The 15,110-nt window shown below is 38.2% G+C and overlaps 1 protein-coding gene across 1 annotated transcript in view; it reads right to left on the reverse strand.

Moving 5' to 3' along the window:
• Positions 1-15,110, reverse strand: part of NDUFAF2 (NADH:ubiquinone oxidoreductase complex assembly factor 2) — a 58,653-nt gene that overhangs the window by 2,495 nt on the left and 41,048 nt on the right. Inside the window, exon 3 of the mRNA XM_059492261.1 lies at positions 12,539-12,579. Coding sequence (XP_059348244.1) covers positions 12,539-12,579 — 41 coding nt within the window. The remainder of the gene's footprint in view (positions 1-12,538; positions 12,580-15,110) is intronic.

Below are 15,110 nucleotides of genomic sequence, written 5' to 3' on the forward strand. Positions count from 1 at the left end.
CCTGGGCCAGTGAAACATCCAGCCAGGCCCTGGGACAGTGAAACATCCAGCCAGGCCCTGGGACAGTGACTGCACCCAGCCAGACCCTGGGCCAGTGAAACATCCAGCCAGGCCCTGGGCCAGTGAAACATCCAGCCAGGCCCTGGGCCAGTGAAACATCCAGCCAGGCCCTGGGACAGTGAAACATCCAGCCAGGCACTGGGCCAGTGAAACATCCAGCCAGACCCTGGGCCAGTGACTGCACCCAGCCAGGCCCTGGGCCAGTGAAACATCCAGCCAGACCCTGGGACAGTGAAACATCCAGCCAGGCACTGGGCCAGTAAAATACCCAGCCAGACCCTGGGCCAGTGAAACATCCAGCCAGACCCTGGGACAGTGAAACATCCAGCCAGACCCTGGGCCAGTGACTGCACCCAGCCAGACCCTGGGACAGTGAAACATCCAGCCAGGCCCTGGGACAGTGACTGCACCCAGCCAGGCCCTGGGCCAGTGAAACATCCAGCCAGGCCCTGGGCCAGTGATTACAACCCTCTGGGTTCTGCCATTCAGCCAGTTCTCAATCCACCTCACTGTCCACTCATCCAGTCCATAAATCTTGAGTTTTCCTACAAGGATGCTGTGAGAGACAGTATCAAAAGCCTTGCTGAAGTCAAGGTTCCACTGCTCTCACTTCCACTATCCAGCTAGTTGTTTCACCATAAAAGTCAATCAGGCTAGTCAAGCATGACTTATCTGCAGTGAATCCATGGTGACTGTTCCTGATCACCTTCCAGTTATCCATGTGGATAGATATGGCCTCTAGAATTAAGAAAAAGCCTGAATTCTTTTCTCTATACCAGTACACTCCTCTGTGAACAAGAGACTGTTTTTATTATTTTAGACCAATTTATTATTTTATTATTTTAGAGACCAGATATTATTTTAGGAATTTAGGTGCTAAAATACATGGGGTACTGCCAAGAGTTTAAATAGCAACTATGAACACCTAAGAATGCTTAAAAAAAAGTAATGAAAGAAAACCTTATGTAGGGGGTTGACCATGGCTGAATGCCAGATGCCCACCAGAGCTTGTCACCTCCCTCCACAGCTGGATGCGGGGAGAAAATACAGTGAAGAGTTCACAAGTTCAGGACTATAAGATATCATGCACTGAATGCCATCACAAGCAAAACAGACTCAATCCTGTTGCAGAATGATGATAAATAAAATTAAATCTTAAAATCACCTCCCCCCATCCCTCCCTTCTTCCCAGCTTTGTCTCCTCCCCGTAGCAAGTGCAGGGAGACGGAATGGGAGTTATGGTCAGCTGGGACCTCCATGGCTGCAGGGCCACAGCTGCCTCACCATGGTCTGCACCAGGGGCTGCAGGGGAGCCTCAGCTCTGGTGCCTGGAGCACCTCCTGCCTTTCCTTTCTCCCCGACCTCAGACCTCAGTGTCTGCAGATTTGTTCCTCTCACGTATTCTCTGCCTACACAAAAACTCCACAAAAAATTTTTAAGTCTCTTAAATATGTAATCAGAGAGGCATTACCACCATTTCTGATGGGCCCAGCCTTGACCTTGTCCTCCTGCAACTGGCTAGGACTGTCTCTTCCAGACATGGAGGAAACTTCTGGCAGCTTCTCACAGAAGCCATCCCTGTAGCTGCCCTGCTACCAAAACCTGGCCTATACACCTTATCTTAGAGGTACCATGGAAAGCAACCCCTTTTCTTAGTTCTTAGTTGCTTCTGTACTTAAATTCACAGATGCCGAGAGCAGAGGCAGAACCCTTTGCTTACTGTTGTGGTGTGCCTAAACAAACACAGTCCTCTTCTTTTTAAACAAAACTAGGGAGAGATGTTGTGGTGTGCTGTAATGTCCCATTTTGGCCTTCCAGGTCACTTTCCCAGGTGTGCCTATACTCTCTCCCTTCCCCCTTACCCCCATGCTGAGTGAGTCCTGTCACTCAGACTTAGCATTCCAGCAAGGCATCGTGTGGTTGGTCAAGTTCAAAGGATGCCACTCAGGCCCAGGGGTCATTGGCCTGTCTGGGTGTCATCTTCCACTGGGCCCCTGCCCCTCTCACCTGGTTGGTGGCTCACCTGTACCTCCCCTCCCCCTGTCCCTGAGCTTAAAAAGGTCATCAGACCATGCGGTCGGGATTCTGTTGGAGCAGTTGCTCACGTTCAGACCTCTGTAACCATGGAATAAACCTCTGGACATTAAACCCTCCAGCGGAATCCTCTCCTTTTTCTCTTCACCATCGCCTGAAGCTATTCCTCCTGAGGTGAACGGGGTTCCAACAAGCCTGGACTTGTTCAGTGCCCAGCTGCAACCACCAGCTAGCCAAGGTATCTCTGGGGTGACACGCCGCAGTTGCTGCCTTTGGCCCAGCAGCGAGGGTCAGACTGGCCCAGGCACAATCTAACTGGTAATATTGGGAGCCTTTTTTCCAATAGCTTACAAATGGAAATTGAATGGAAATGCACAAGTAATACACAAATGACACAAACTGAGAAGGGGTGAAAAATCTGACATGCTCAAATAGAAATATTGCCAAGCATTACAAGATCAAATTTTCATCAGGCAGTATAGCAAAACTTCTTTGTGGCATCTCTCAATTCTATTCTTGTTTACCACATGCCTATCTAAATCCACCACAACCTTACTGATTTCCACGGGATTACTCCTATGGTGCTTCTGATATACCCCTACTAAGAAACAAGTAAAGCAAACACCTTTGTGATATCTGAAGCTCCATCATTGTCTCTGGTAAAACCATGGGAAGTGATTTATTAAAAGACAAATACAACCTACTTATTATGAACAGCTATTAATTTAAAATCTCTTCAAGTGATTACTTCAACACAAAGTTATCTTAATCAGGTAAGAGCAGCTGTAACTAAACACCAAATGCTCCAAGTCCATTTTAAATGTTGATATATAATTGTTCTCTGGTTTTCAGACTCAAATAAAGCTCTTTTAATCAGCTTTCTGTGGATGAAGTATAATTGTGATAGAGCAAAATGAAAAAAACTGGATCTCAAACAAACCCTATGAGAAATGATTCTTATTAGCAATTGCAAAAAAAAAAAAAAAAAAAAAAAAAAAAAACAAAAAAAAAAAAAAAAAACAAAAAAAAAAAAAAAAAAAAAAAAAACCCAAACTGAAGTGACTTATTCAGAATTTTCTGTACAATTTACCAGGATACATATCCATTTTTGGCATTAAACTCATGCCACTAACACATACACTGAAATCACTGGGTTCCTGTGCTCAACGTAAAGAAAATATTAATTGGAAATATTAGGTCAATTGGCATGTTAGAAAAACTGGGTCAAATACATTCTCACTTTGAGATTCCACTGCTAACCAATCCTTTACTGTCTGATTTGCTATAAAAAGTAATGGAGGGCTAAAAGTTAGTTTATTTATGGTGTTTTTCTTTATTTTTTTGTTTAAGTTACATTGTCAGGTTCAAAACATTTATATTCTCTCCTTCAAGATGAATCACAGTATTTTTTAAGATGGCTATCTTTACTAAAACTGCCCCCCAGTAAGTTTTCTGCTAAAATATAAGTACACAAACACATAATGTGCTCTGACCATTAGGCAAAGCGCAAAATCTTTCTATCCAACCCAGAGAACACATAACCTATCAGATAGCTGCCGGTTTTAAAGGATTAGCTTGTTCTTCCAACACTCTCTTTTTGTACAAATAAATTATATAAGCTCTTTGAACCAGCAATTCTCAGGAAATACATGGCATCTCAAGAGTATCAGAAATGTCCTCCACCAGTTTTACAAAAAGAAAATTCTAAAAAACAGAAAACAAAAAAATGCCTTAAGATATCCAGCCACATTTTAAAGCAGTCGAACCCCCTACGTGCAGATGTTCACTTTGAAATGTATCAGCTCCCAGCATACAGAACAGGATACACATGATATGCCAAGAGCTACGTTCAACTACATGTTCTGCAGCTTATTTTTAGGTGGAAAGTAAAACAAGACATTTTATGACTGCAGGTTGTCCAGCTTTGGTGATTATTTTAAGCTGTATGAAGTTTTTAACACTTCTAACTTTTGGAGCTGCATGTCTTTTCTCCTTAGGTGGACAGAGTTTAAGAAAGTGCTGTCTAAGGTTTCCTTGAAGAACATTATTATTAAGGAAATACCAAAGTAGCCCTTTGTGGAGTTTGAGGCAGCTGTTTTTCATCCACAAAACTGCTGACTTCTGCACAGTCTGACATCTTAGTATTGGTAACAGCTGCATGATCAAAGAATGAAAGATAGCATGCTCCTAGGAGCAACACAAGCTCAAGACATGTTGCTGTCTTCCAAGGGTGTTTCTGCAAAAGGCATTGGGCTGTATTTCCTGCCACCAGCATGAAATTTTCACTTCTGTTGCAAACTATATTTTTCGAAGCTCTGACATAACTCCAGCAACTGAGTTGTATCACAAAGTATCCTCTGTGGCATGGAAACTGTATTCACCTCCACTCCATACAAGCAGAAAAATCTACACAAAGGATTTCGGATGCCTACCTTACTGAACAGGAAGATCTGCTTTGTAGGGTAAATATTTGCAATGCAGCGGTTTTTTGCTCTTAAAGACTCCCATTTTGTCACTCCTTTCCCCTTCCTGAATAAATGAGTAGCTTTACAGAATTAATAAAATGAGTTGCTCTTGGAAGGAAGATGTCATGAATACAAAAGAGGGTTCTCTAGACACACCCACTCCTTCATGTGGAGTCTGGCTCAGTAGTGACCAGTCTTTGCTGAACACTTCTTGCTATTCTTCCACACAGGCAGATGGTGGTACTGAACCCTTTCAGTCCTGCAGCACCTGCTGAACCCCAAACCCTGAGGAACCAGTTCTCCCCTCTCCGTGTGTCCCTCAGCCCTTAAGCTAGTCATAGTCACATCAGCACCTGCCTCCCACAAAACATGTTCCAACTCCTGGGCACAAAGTGTGAACAGAGCTCTAAGGATGCAGGTAAATGCAGATAGGCAGTACCAATGTACAGGCTCTAAGGGGCAGGGTTTAAGGGGTATTTTAACAGATTGGCACTTTCCAGAAGGTTTTGTAAACACCTAACCCTTTAATTACAAGAGTTTTATGTATTATTAATTTTGAGAAAAATGTCACTTCTTTTTTCAGATGCATTTTTATTTTGATTATATTAGAAATAAATAGTTTCTTCATGTTGTCTTAGAAACTATTTCTACTTCCCAGGTTACCATAAGTTGAAATACTCCTGATTTCTCTTGATTTGCATCTTGTTGGCTAGTTACTATTTGCTGCCAGAACTGAGAAACAGCTGGACAGATTTTCTAAACTGTAGACAGTGCAATTCATTGAATAGTCACATTTTGTGCATAGTTTGAATATTTTATGTTTAATCATGAATTAATTTGAACTTAGAACTCTGCCTGTTAAAAATTCATACCTCTAGGTTGACAAAAATTGAAAAAAATAACAAATGGGATGAAAAAATTGTTTTGGCAGAGTATTAGAGAAATTGATGTAAGACAATTTAACATGTCAGAATTTTTCTTCATTATCAAATTAACTGAAACTCAGGCAAAATCCTAGAAGTTAAGCTGAGTCACTATTTTTTAGAATGTCACCAAACAATTAAACTAAACTACATTTTCCAGTTTGGCAAGTTAAGTGGCAAGATGAGATAACTGGCTATTATATCATATTTCAAGAGTAGGAGGCAGAGAGAGGACCTCATCTTTGGGAAGCACTGAATGTTCTGATCCAGGGCAGGTCTTGATATCTCAGCAACACGAGAGCCCAGCAGTACCAGCAACATGAGCCCAGCAGTACCAGCTTGGGAATGAGAAATAATGTGGTAAATGAAAAGCTGTCACTACATGGCAAAAACATATGAGCAGTTTGAAATAGAAAAGCTTATCTGGATTAGACAAAATAGTTATTTAAATCAAACAGTGACTCAACTGACTGCTAATTTTGTAAAGAACATACACTAAATATCCTTGATCCATCAACAAACAACATTAATCAAATCAATTTAAGGTTTGTTTTATGCAGGTTCAGTTTTTGAGCAAATCTCTGATCAGTTACAATATTTAGTTTTACATGCAGAGCTAATACCACATTTACTACCATGCTAAGTCAGTTAAATATTAATCATAACTACAGAATCTCTGGCATGAGCTGACATAGTTTCTAGGGCACCACAGTGTAATACACTTGTGTTTGGCAAGAGCATGTAGAGGCAAAAGGAAGAGACACCGGACTGTAAAGCATATCACCAACACATGGGAGACAGTAGGGGTTTGTGCCTGAAATATTTTTACAGTTCTGCAAAAGTATTTGTCCAGAACTACACATATATTCAAGGTTACAGATGAGAGTTAGTAGAAGCAGCAAGAAACACAAATTAGCCTGGCACCACTGCACTCTGCCCTGAATAAAGGACAACACATAGCTCTGATCTCCACAGAGCAAACAAGGAACTGTAGCTGTGACTCAGTTGCAATTTGGTCCTTGCTTTCCCTAGTCTACATATGATGTAATTTGTACCAGCCCTTTTCCTGGTACGCTTCCCTTTGCCCTGCACCCCCACTCAGCTGTGCTGTCAGTGAATCAGGACACAGAGCCAGTGCTCCATGCACTCCTTCCCACATGGACAGGAGCAGAAAAGCAGCAGCAGCTCTTTCCTCTGCTACCTTGGAAAGCACAGCATGGGCAGTCTAGAAGTAATGGGACAAACTGGTGCCCCAATACTCCTCTGTGGAGGTTGGGCAAGCAGTTGTATTTCAAACTTGAAGAGAAAGTAAAAGTGAACAAGAGGTAAAAATCCAAAAGATGATGGCTTCTGCAAATGCTCAATTATTTTTTTAAATTGATTTCTATGACTACTCCCTTCTATTTAATGTCTTCATAGCTCAGTTCTTTATATTGTCAAATTTTATTGCCCTTTTGCACCAAATAATAATCCTCCCTGGAATCATGCATAATTTACTATGCAAAATGCTATTAAGTGCAACCTAAGTTATTGAATATGGCACAAATCCTGGTTGTGATTCTGGACAACAATGGTGGGAAATATTTTGCTCGGAGACATGTTTATCCCTGTGCTTTTAAAATATTTTTTCCTTAAATCTGTTAATCATACTACAGCTTTTGGTGGCTTCAGAAGTAAATTACTCATGCTCTAAACCCTAATCTCTATGTAAGAATGTACAAGCTCCATATCAGTGTTCTCATTTTACAACTTCTCAACTGAAGCACCTGAAAGCAGACAGAGGCAAAACTATAACATGCAATCCCAACAGTGTCAAACAAAGCATTTTTCTAAACTGCACTCCATCCTCCTTAAAGGAATGTAAATTCTGTGTAAACTACTCTACATGAATGAACCTGCTTTTGATCATACCATCTTTCAAATAAGCAATACTTATGATCAAACAAATGGGAAGAGTGGATTTATTGTGGGAACTAAATAGAATTTAATTTCAATGTAATTATTTGGGGGTAGATAGGAAGAAACCTTATGCTTATTACAACTCACTGAAGTATGTTTTTTCCACACTTGACAAGGAGTTTGCCAAATCGGATAATTATGGATACCCTAGAAATAGTTTGAAAGAATACAGTCATCATCACATTAGGTTCTTTTAGCATTTCACCGTCTATCCAACTGTGCAATTCAGAACTCACTGAATTTTATTACTGTGTGACAAGTACATGCTGCATGAGAAAAGCTGCCGTTTATTGTGGTTTTCAATTTCAGCCTATTTTCAGGATCTTGATGCTAATTGAAGGAACATGCAATTCTACTTTACTTCCCATTAAATACTAATGTAACACACACATACAGAGCAACAGAGAGGTTTCAGTTCAAACTGAGATTTGTGGCTGTGCAGCCCTGTGTGTGCTACAGAGGAAGCACCTTCTAGATCAACAGGGAAGTGTTATCTGTGTACACAAAGATATGTTACTATATGTTACTATAACATATACCATAGCATATGTTACTATGGGTTCACACCTACCACTTTCAGGATACCACACTGGTGGGTTCAGAGATAAACCACATTTCCCTCCACACCACTTTCTCTCGGCATTGCCATAATTGCAAGTTTCCTCATTAGTTTTCTGACACTCCAACAAAGTCTGTAATTTTATTTCTGTCTCCATTCTACAGACATGGCCTTAAATAATGCCAGGTTTCTCAGATACCCTTGAACTTCAGGACACTGTCAGAAGTAATGTGTAACTAGAAGATCTGTTGTGGGAGAAAATAAAAGTTAGATTTCTAAATATATATCAAAATATATCTTGTGTTATAGATGGCAGAATTCTTTAAAAGCCTCTACAATTCTGATTCCCTCTGAAATAAGAAAAAAAAAATCAAATAGAAGTTAGGCACAGAAAGGTCTGAAGAGAGGTTTTCTCCTTGTCTTCATGAGCATCTTTTCATTCTTTTCCAAACAAGATGAGAAAAATCTAAAATATAAAGACAGGTTTAAATTTCTGTAGCCAGAAGGAAAAGTGGGGGTAGGGGAATTCGCAAGACAGCACATTTACATTTAACTAGGAAATTTTTGCATGAGCTATACAGAAGGTGGACTGTGGCTCAAAGAGTGGAAGGGAATAGCCTCTTACAGAAATAATTTCCATGGATGGAACATCCTTTCTGTAAAACAACTGCTATATTTCAAAACTACTTTTGTTAATAAATTCTAACAAAATTAAAGCTCAGCAGATGAACTAATACACATGCAAAGTGATAAATTATTATATCTGCTTCCACAAAATAGAATTTGATTAAAATGATTTTAATATTAGTAGCCTTTAAAACATTCTCATTAATTTCAAACTTTAAGGTCCTTAGACAGTGACATATTTCCTATTTGCCAAAACACTTACTACATACATCCAGTTTCCTATAAACATAATAAAGTAAGTTATTAGTCAACTTAGTTATTAATAAATATTAATTATTTAATTATATAAAATTATAATTAAATTACATTTTAACCAGTTTAACTTAGTTAGTTAAACTAGTTAAAATATAATTTAGAGCTGCACAGGAATCAAGGTAATAATTTTCCTCAGACAACCATATATGATCATACTCAATGCACATATAAAAGGACAGATGACAGGATGCTACAGTACTGCAAAAATATTTGTATTCAAGCTCAGATTCTCACTGTTATTAAGGAGTATATACACACATACTGTACACATGCTCAAATAGGACAAAGGTGTGATCCAGAATTCTATATCAAGAGAGACTCCCTGATTACCATAGGAACAGAGTATGTTTAAGCAGAACATCAGAAACAACATGATCTGCACTAATTTGTCAAGTTATCACCCTTATCATAACTAAGCTGAGACTTGGCATATTTCAAGCTGTAAAAAAATCAAAAGACAACCAGCTGTTAACCAGTATCCCAGAAAATTATTTTAAAAACCAAGGCTTCCAGCATTCACATTCCTTATGTACGTGGCCAAGTTAGGAATAATGAAAGTGATGAGCAGCATTCATGAATTATGTCTAGCCAGACAGAGAAGGCCAAGTGACTTCCTTCAAAAATGGGGAAAAAGGGATGGGCACATAAGGAGGAAAGAAACCATTAGGGATGTGGTATAATTAACACTGCACAAGATGACTTGGAGTATTCTTCCATAAAAAAAAAAAAAACCAAACAAACCAGGAGAGAGAAACCAAAGAGAGAGGTTAAACAACCTCTTCTGAGCAAAAGTGAAAACTTTATAATGAAAACAAGCAAACAAACAAAAAAAAAATCAAGTGTTTGTGGAAAAAAGAATGGCTTGATTACAAAACATTATCAAGTCTCAAGAAAATCACCAGCAGATTTAGCTTGATGTCATCAGATTTAGCTGATGTTGACCACTGTCAGGGAGGAACAACTCACATTTGTTCTCACTTAAATGACTGCCATGTCCTCATGATTATGAATGACATTTTGTTAGCCTACATTATTTACCAAACCGTTGGTTCCCAACATGTGGTCATCAGTGTGATCAGTATGATCCAACTGCTTTGTAAAGCTATAACTCTGCAATATTTTCAATTAAAAATTCATCATGAAACCTGGTAACCAGAGTAGTTGAGCAACCTCTATTATCAATAGCCAAGAGCTAATAAAAGACAAATAAAAAAACCCCATATATATGATTCAAAAGGGGCACGGTAGACTAACAGAGGTGGAACAGAAATTGTAATAAGTTTAACATATGTCATTTGATATAAGAAAGAAAAAAAAAATGACAGGTAAAGGACAGGAAAGAGAGGAAAACTATTCAAAAAAGTATTTTCACAGACTGCAAAGGTAGGAACATAGGCACAGCTCCAGAAACTTTAGGTTGTTGTTGGGTTGTTACAATAAGACGATGAGAGCAAAATGTCATTAAAGCAAAAACATAAAATTTGTGGGCTTTACATCCTTTTTCAGAAATAGTCTGGTCTCATGAGAAATACACAAAAGAACAAAGATTTTGTTATACAGGATTTCAACATGGAATATGCCACAAATTTCTCTTGTTTCATAGCTGTCAAACAGCAGTTTATCATACCATCTTTACTGTCAAAAGGGGAACATAATATGGAATAGTAGCCAGTAAGGTTTATGTAGCTAAAACACTAAATCAAATCAGCCCTACAAATAGGGACCAAACATTATGCTATATGTACTTCACTACTATAATTATATTAAGATGTAAGGATTTGTGCCACTTTCAAATTAGGAGAAAAACAGATCATATATAGTGCCCCAAACTATTCTCCATAACAGAGAAAAAAATTATGCTTTACTATCACATATTAAAAATATGACTGGAGCACTCTTCAAAATATTAGGAAGAATTTTTAACATAGTTATATTTTAACTACTTTTTCTTACACAGGAAAAAATCATTTAGAGATTACTTGAAAAGTTAACTATTTTTAAATTCCTAGTTTATAATTTCTGCTCTGTGATATGGTCAATGCACAGCCCTGCAGGTGAAGTACCTAGCTGCTAAATTATTTCTCAGATCTATTACCCCATGAAACTAAAAATATAAGAAGTCCTGTAACTCTAAACACGCCATTAGTCACAGCAATCTTTCACTCTCTATAAATTGCTTTTTCTGGAAGGTAAAATATTTAGAACACTATTGTTCCACAATTCTCTCACCTGTAGAGACTTCTTGCTCCCTATTTCAAAAATGAACCAACATCTCTAGTACCAGAAGGAGTTTTATTGCATGAAGTCCAAACCCAAGGCTGCCTGTCTTAGAGAAGATTTACCTCAGGACAACTATCAGAGCAGCCTGGCTCACAGAAATGATAGAACAAAAGACACATAACACTTCCCATCTTCAAACATCACAGTAAGTGGTAATTTTAACAATAAAAGTTGTTTGCATATAGTAGGTATAAGCCAGAAGTAATTAAAAAAAAAGGTCAGTCCAAACTTAGATGGAGCAACTGTTGTAGTATCAGTTCCACGGCTCTACATAAGTAACTAGATTAGGGAGGGAAGGGAAAAAAATTTTTAAAATTAAAAAAAAAAACCAGTACACATTTACTACTTTCCTGAATAGGTTTAAGGATAAATTTAACTTAAACTTCTTTCATTCATGGATGTATTATAGTCCTTACTGTCTCTATAGCCTCAGTAGCAAGTGTGAAAGAGGGGCAGACAGAATTAGTTGAAAAGCTGTATGTTGTGTAGGAGCTTGATTCAATGACAAGCTTCCTCAGGTCATCTCAGCTCACAGGCAGTCAGGACAACTTTTCACAGGCCATGATGTTCCAGAAGATCGCAGTGACCAAATGGCTGGATATGCCAACATATCTTCAGGGATCCGAACTTGACACAGTTACTCCTGATGCAAGTCAAGTATCTGCCTCCTTGGGTGTAATTTTGAATCTTCTGCAGCAAACTGTGTCTCCTCTCTCATTCCTAGCTGGTGCTTAGCACCTTACAATAGAAATGCTGGGCAAGTCATGTGCGTGTGTGCATGCATCTGGCATGCACAGATCAGCAGACTTGTTTTTAAACTTCTTACAGCATAAAAGACACTAGAGGACATTTCTCTGCTTTCTCTTATGGAAAAAGACGTATTTCCCTGTAGCATTAACACTGTAAAATGCTACTGCAATTGGTTTTCTTGTTTTGATGACTCCACTGCCAGCTGGGATTGAAACCCACATTTTAGTATCAACTACCACGAAAAAAAACTTACATTAATTAAAAAGCCATAGCAGTAATTTAGGAATTTTTCAATTGAAGAGACTCTTCAATGGATATGATCATCTTAAAGAACCTATGTATACCATCTTAAAAGAATTCATACAGAGAATGACTAAAGAATAATGGAGTTTATTTTACTTTTTGCTAAGTGTTAGATATGTAGTCAGTGTGCATTTTCATCAATTTGGCAAGGAACATACTAAATTCTCCCACATAAGTGGCAGATTACTGCACCGATGAGTCCACTATAAACTAATTATGGTAGTTTCATTTCACCAATTGAAAATTTTAACATTTCATCTCACCTCAATTGTGGGTGGATCTTCTCTCTTTTTTCTTATCCATGCTGAAAAAAAATAAAAATAAAATTGATTATTTCAAAGATCAAAAACAGTATTAAAACTCAAAATTATTATTAATTTGTAACAAAAAGTAAGTATTTATGAAAAAATTACACTAGAATTCACCACAATCTGGCAAACCTGTCATTTTCCAAAATGTAGGCACAAGATGTTATTTCCTGTTTCAATACTTGCTCTTCAGAGAAGGGAGAGGTGGGGGATGGTGTCACCTCTATGTAGAGACATTTGGCACGGTTTACATAGCACCTTGGTTGTCAAAACAGGGCTTAAAGAGCAGGGCTTATGGCACAGGCTTATTGTTGAACTTGCAATACAGAGATGAGGTACACCCTAAGAAAATGACTAGCTGACTAATGGAAAGAACAGCCTTAGACCACTCTGGTGAAAAAGGATTCCTGTTCATGCTTCAGACATTCTTAAAGCTGATAAATTTTTATGTTACTACCAGGTAGAATTCAGGTATGAAAGGTTCAGCCCCAGATCTGAGTGAGGGACTGCAGAGCCTGGACTGAACACATCATGTGGCTCTGGGGGATTGCTCACTGCCAGGAGGGGCGGGTACTGTGAGTGGGAGAAGGATTCGCTGGAAAAGACAGCAGAGGAATGAAGGAATGAAAGCAGAGGCAATGAAAGCTGTCCTGTGGCTCAGGGTTTCTGAATGAGATCCACGGATATTTGCCTACTCCTGTCACTATCACTGCTGTTAGCTGGGACTGTCAGGAGGCAACAATCCAGACACCACATCACAGACACTGACAGGTCTCACTTTGTCAATGAATTAAGAGAGAGAGCTCCAACTATTACAGACATTATTTAGAGGAATGACTTAACACCACCTTTTAGAAACACCACTACTGTAGCATTTTTTCATGGCTTTTTAATCTACACATTTGTCTTTTCTGCACATATTTTTCAAATTAATTAGAAGCAGAACACAAGCAGCCAGTAATGAACAGAATGACAAACATAAGGAAAGCCACTTCCAAGTGCAGAGATACAGAAAAATGTTATTTCATATGTTTGTTTAGGTAATCAAGATTTTTGTTACTATACTTGAAAATTAGAGCAAAAATAACATTTTGCTATAACACACTCAAATTCCTGGCCTCACCTGTTGCCATCTATAAAATACAGAAATGCTTTAAGAAGTATATGTTATGTATTTTAATTTTCTAATACCATCTGTGCTGTATTTTGAAGGGAACCAGTGAATGATTTAGACCAGTCTAAGACACTAAAACCTGCACAGTCATAACATAATCTCATTTCTCAAAAAGCAACTACATAACTAACACCAGCAGCAGTATGCAACTGGTTTTAGAGAGAATAGGTTCCAATTAACATAAGAACAAATGGAGATGAAATGGCAGAACAGCTTGGAATTTATCCAGGATGGCAAGGCCAACAGCCTTGGTTAATGGTAAAGTTTAATGGTAAAATACCTGCAAAGATATGAAGTAAGGTAATACTTTTGGTTCTTGTCTATCAGATGCCACTTCTGAAGATATGTAGTTTTAAATGTCTTTCTCAGACTACTTTTCTTAAAAGCATCCCTGTCATCTCTTCTCAGCATTCCTAACAAATAAATAGGTCCAAATCTATTGTCCTTGTGGAGAAGTGACAGACCTATAAAGAGTTAGCATCACACTTTCTGCAAGTTTTATGTCAGTGGAAAGAAAAACAGCCCAATAATGTAATCAAAATACAACTACGTGACTTTCTATTAAAACTATAGAATTATATAACTTTTTGTATGCACCTGTAGTAGCACTTACAAACATTTAAATTCTACTAGGACTTCAAACTGCAAAATCTGGTAAGATGAAAGACTAAACTGAGACTGTCACTTCCCAGCTGGCAGCCTTGCATACACTCTGTAACAAAACCGACCATGCTATTGAAGAAAATCTTATCACATAAGCATTTCGTCCTGAAGGAAGTTACCTTTGTCCATACTCAGCAACAGTTTCAGATTACTGAAATACTTGGCAACATCATTCAGAAAAAATGTAAAAAGCAGTAGAGATTTCAGATACAGCAAAGTGTGTATACTAAACACTAATCAATAAAACATACAGCTGGAGGAAGGCAAAAATACTAGTTCAAAATGCCTCATAAAAAGTAAAGCATAAATCATCAAAATTTAACAGATTACTTTCAACGAAATATCATCTACTTTGCCATGCCTTGCTTCTGACCTATGGAAGGACAGTACCACTGTTTTCTATCCCACAGCTATCAACATGTAAAAATTGCTTTACTTTATTTGAAATTGCCTGTGTTTTCTTAAAACACCAGCAGCATTTTAATTTCAGATCATTATAATAACTGATCCTCAAAGAAAAAATTTGAAATAAAAATTAAGCTGCAGCCAAAAAGTACTGCTGAAATATAAACAGTACAATAGATTTTCTTTCAAGACCACTTGTGACTTTTAGCAGTTTTTTGACTAATGATTTTCAGATGAATGGAATACTTCTAGTAAATTATTTTATAATTTAATTATATACCTCAT

This window comes from Ammospiza nelsoni, chromosome Z, assembly GCF_027579445.1.
Source record: "Ammospiza nelsoni isolate bAmmNel1 chromosome Z, bAmmNel1.pri, whole genome shotgun sequence".
Lineage (NCBI taxonomy): Eukaryota > Metazoa > Chordata > Aves > Passeriformes > Passerellidae > Ammospiza > Ammospiza nelsoni.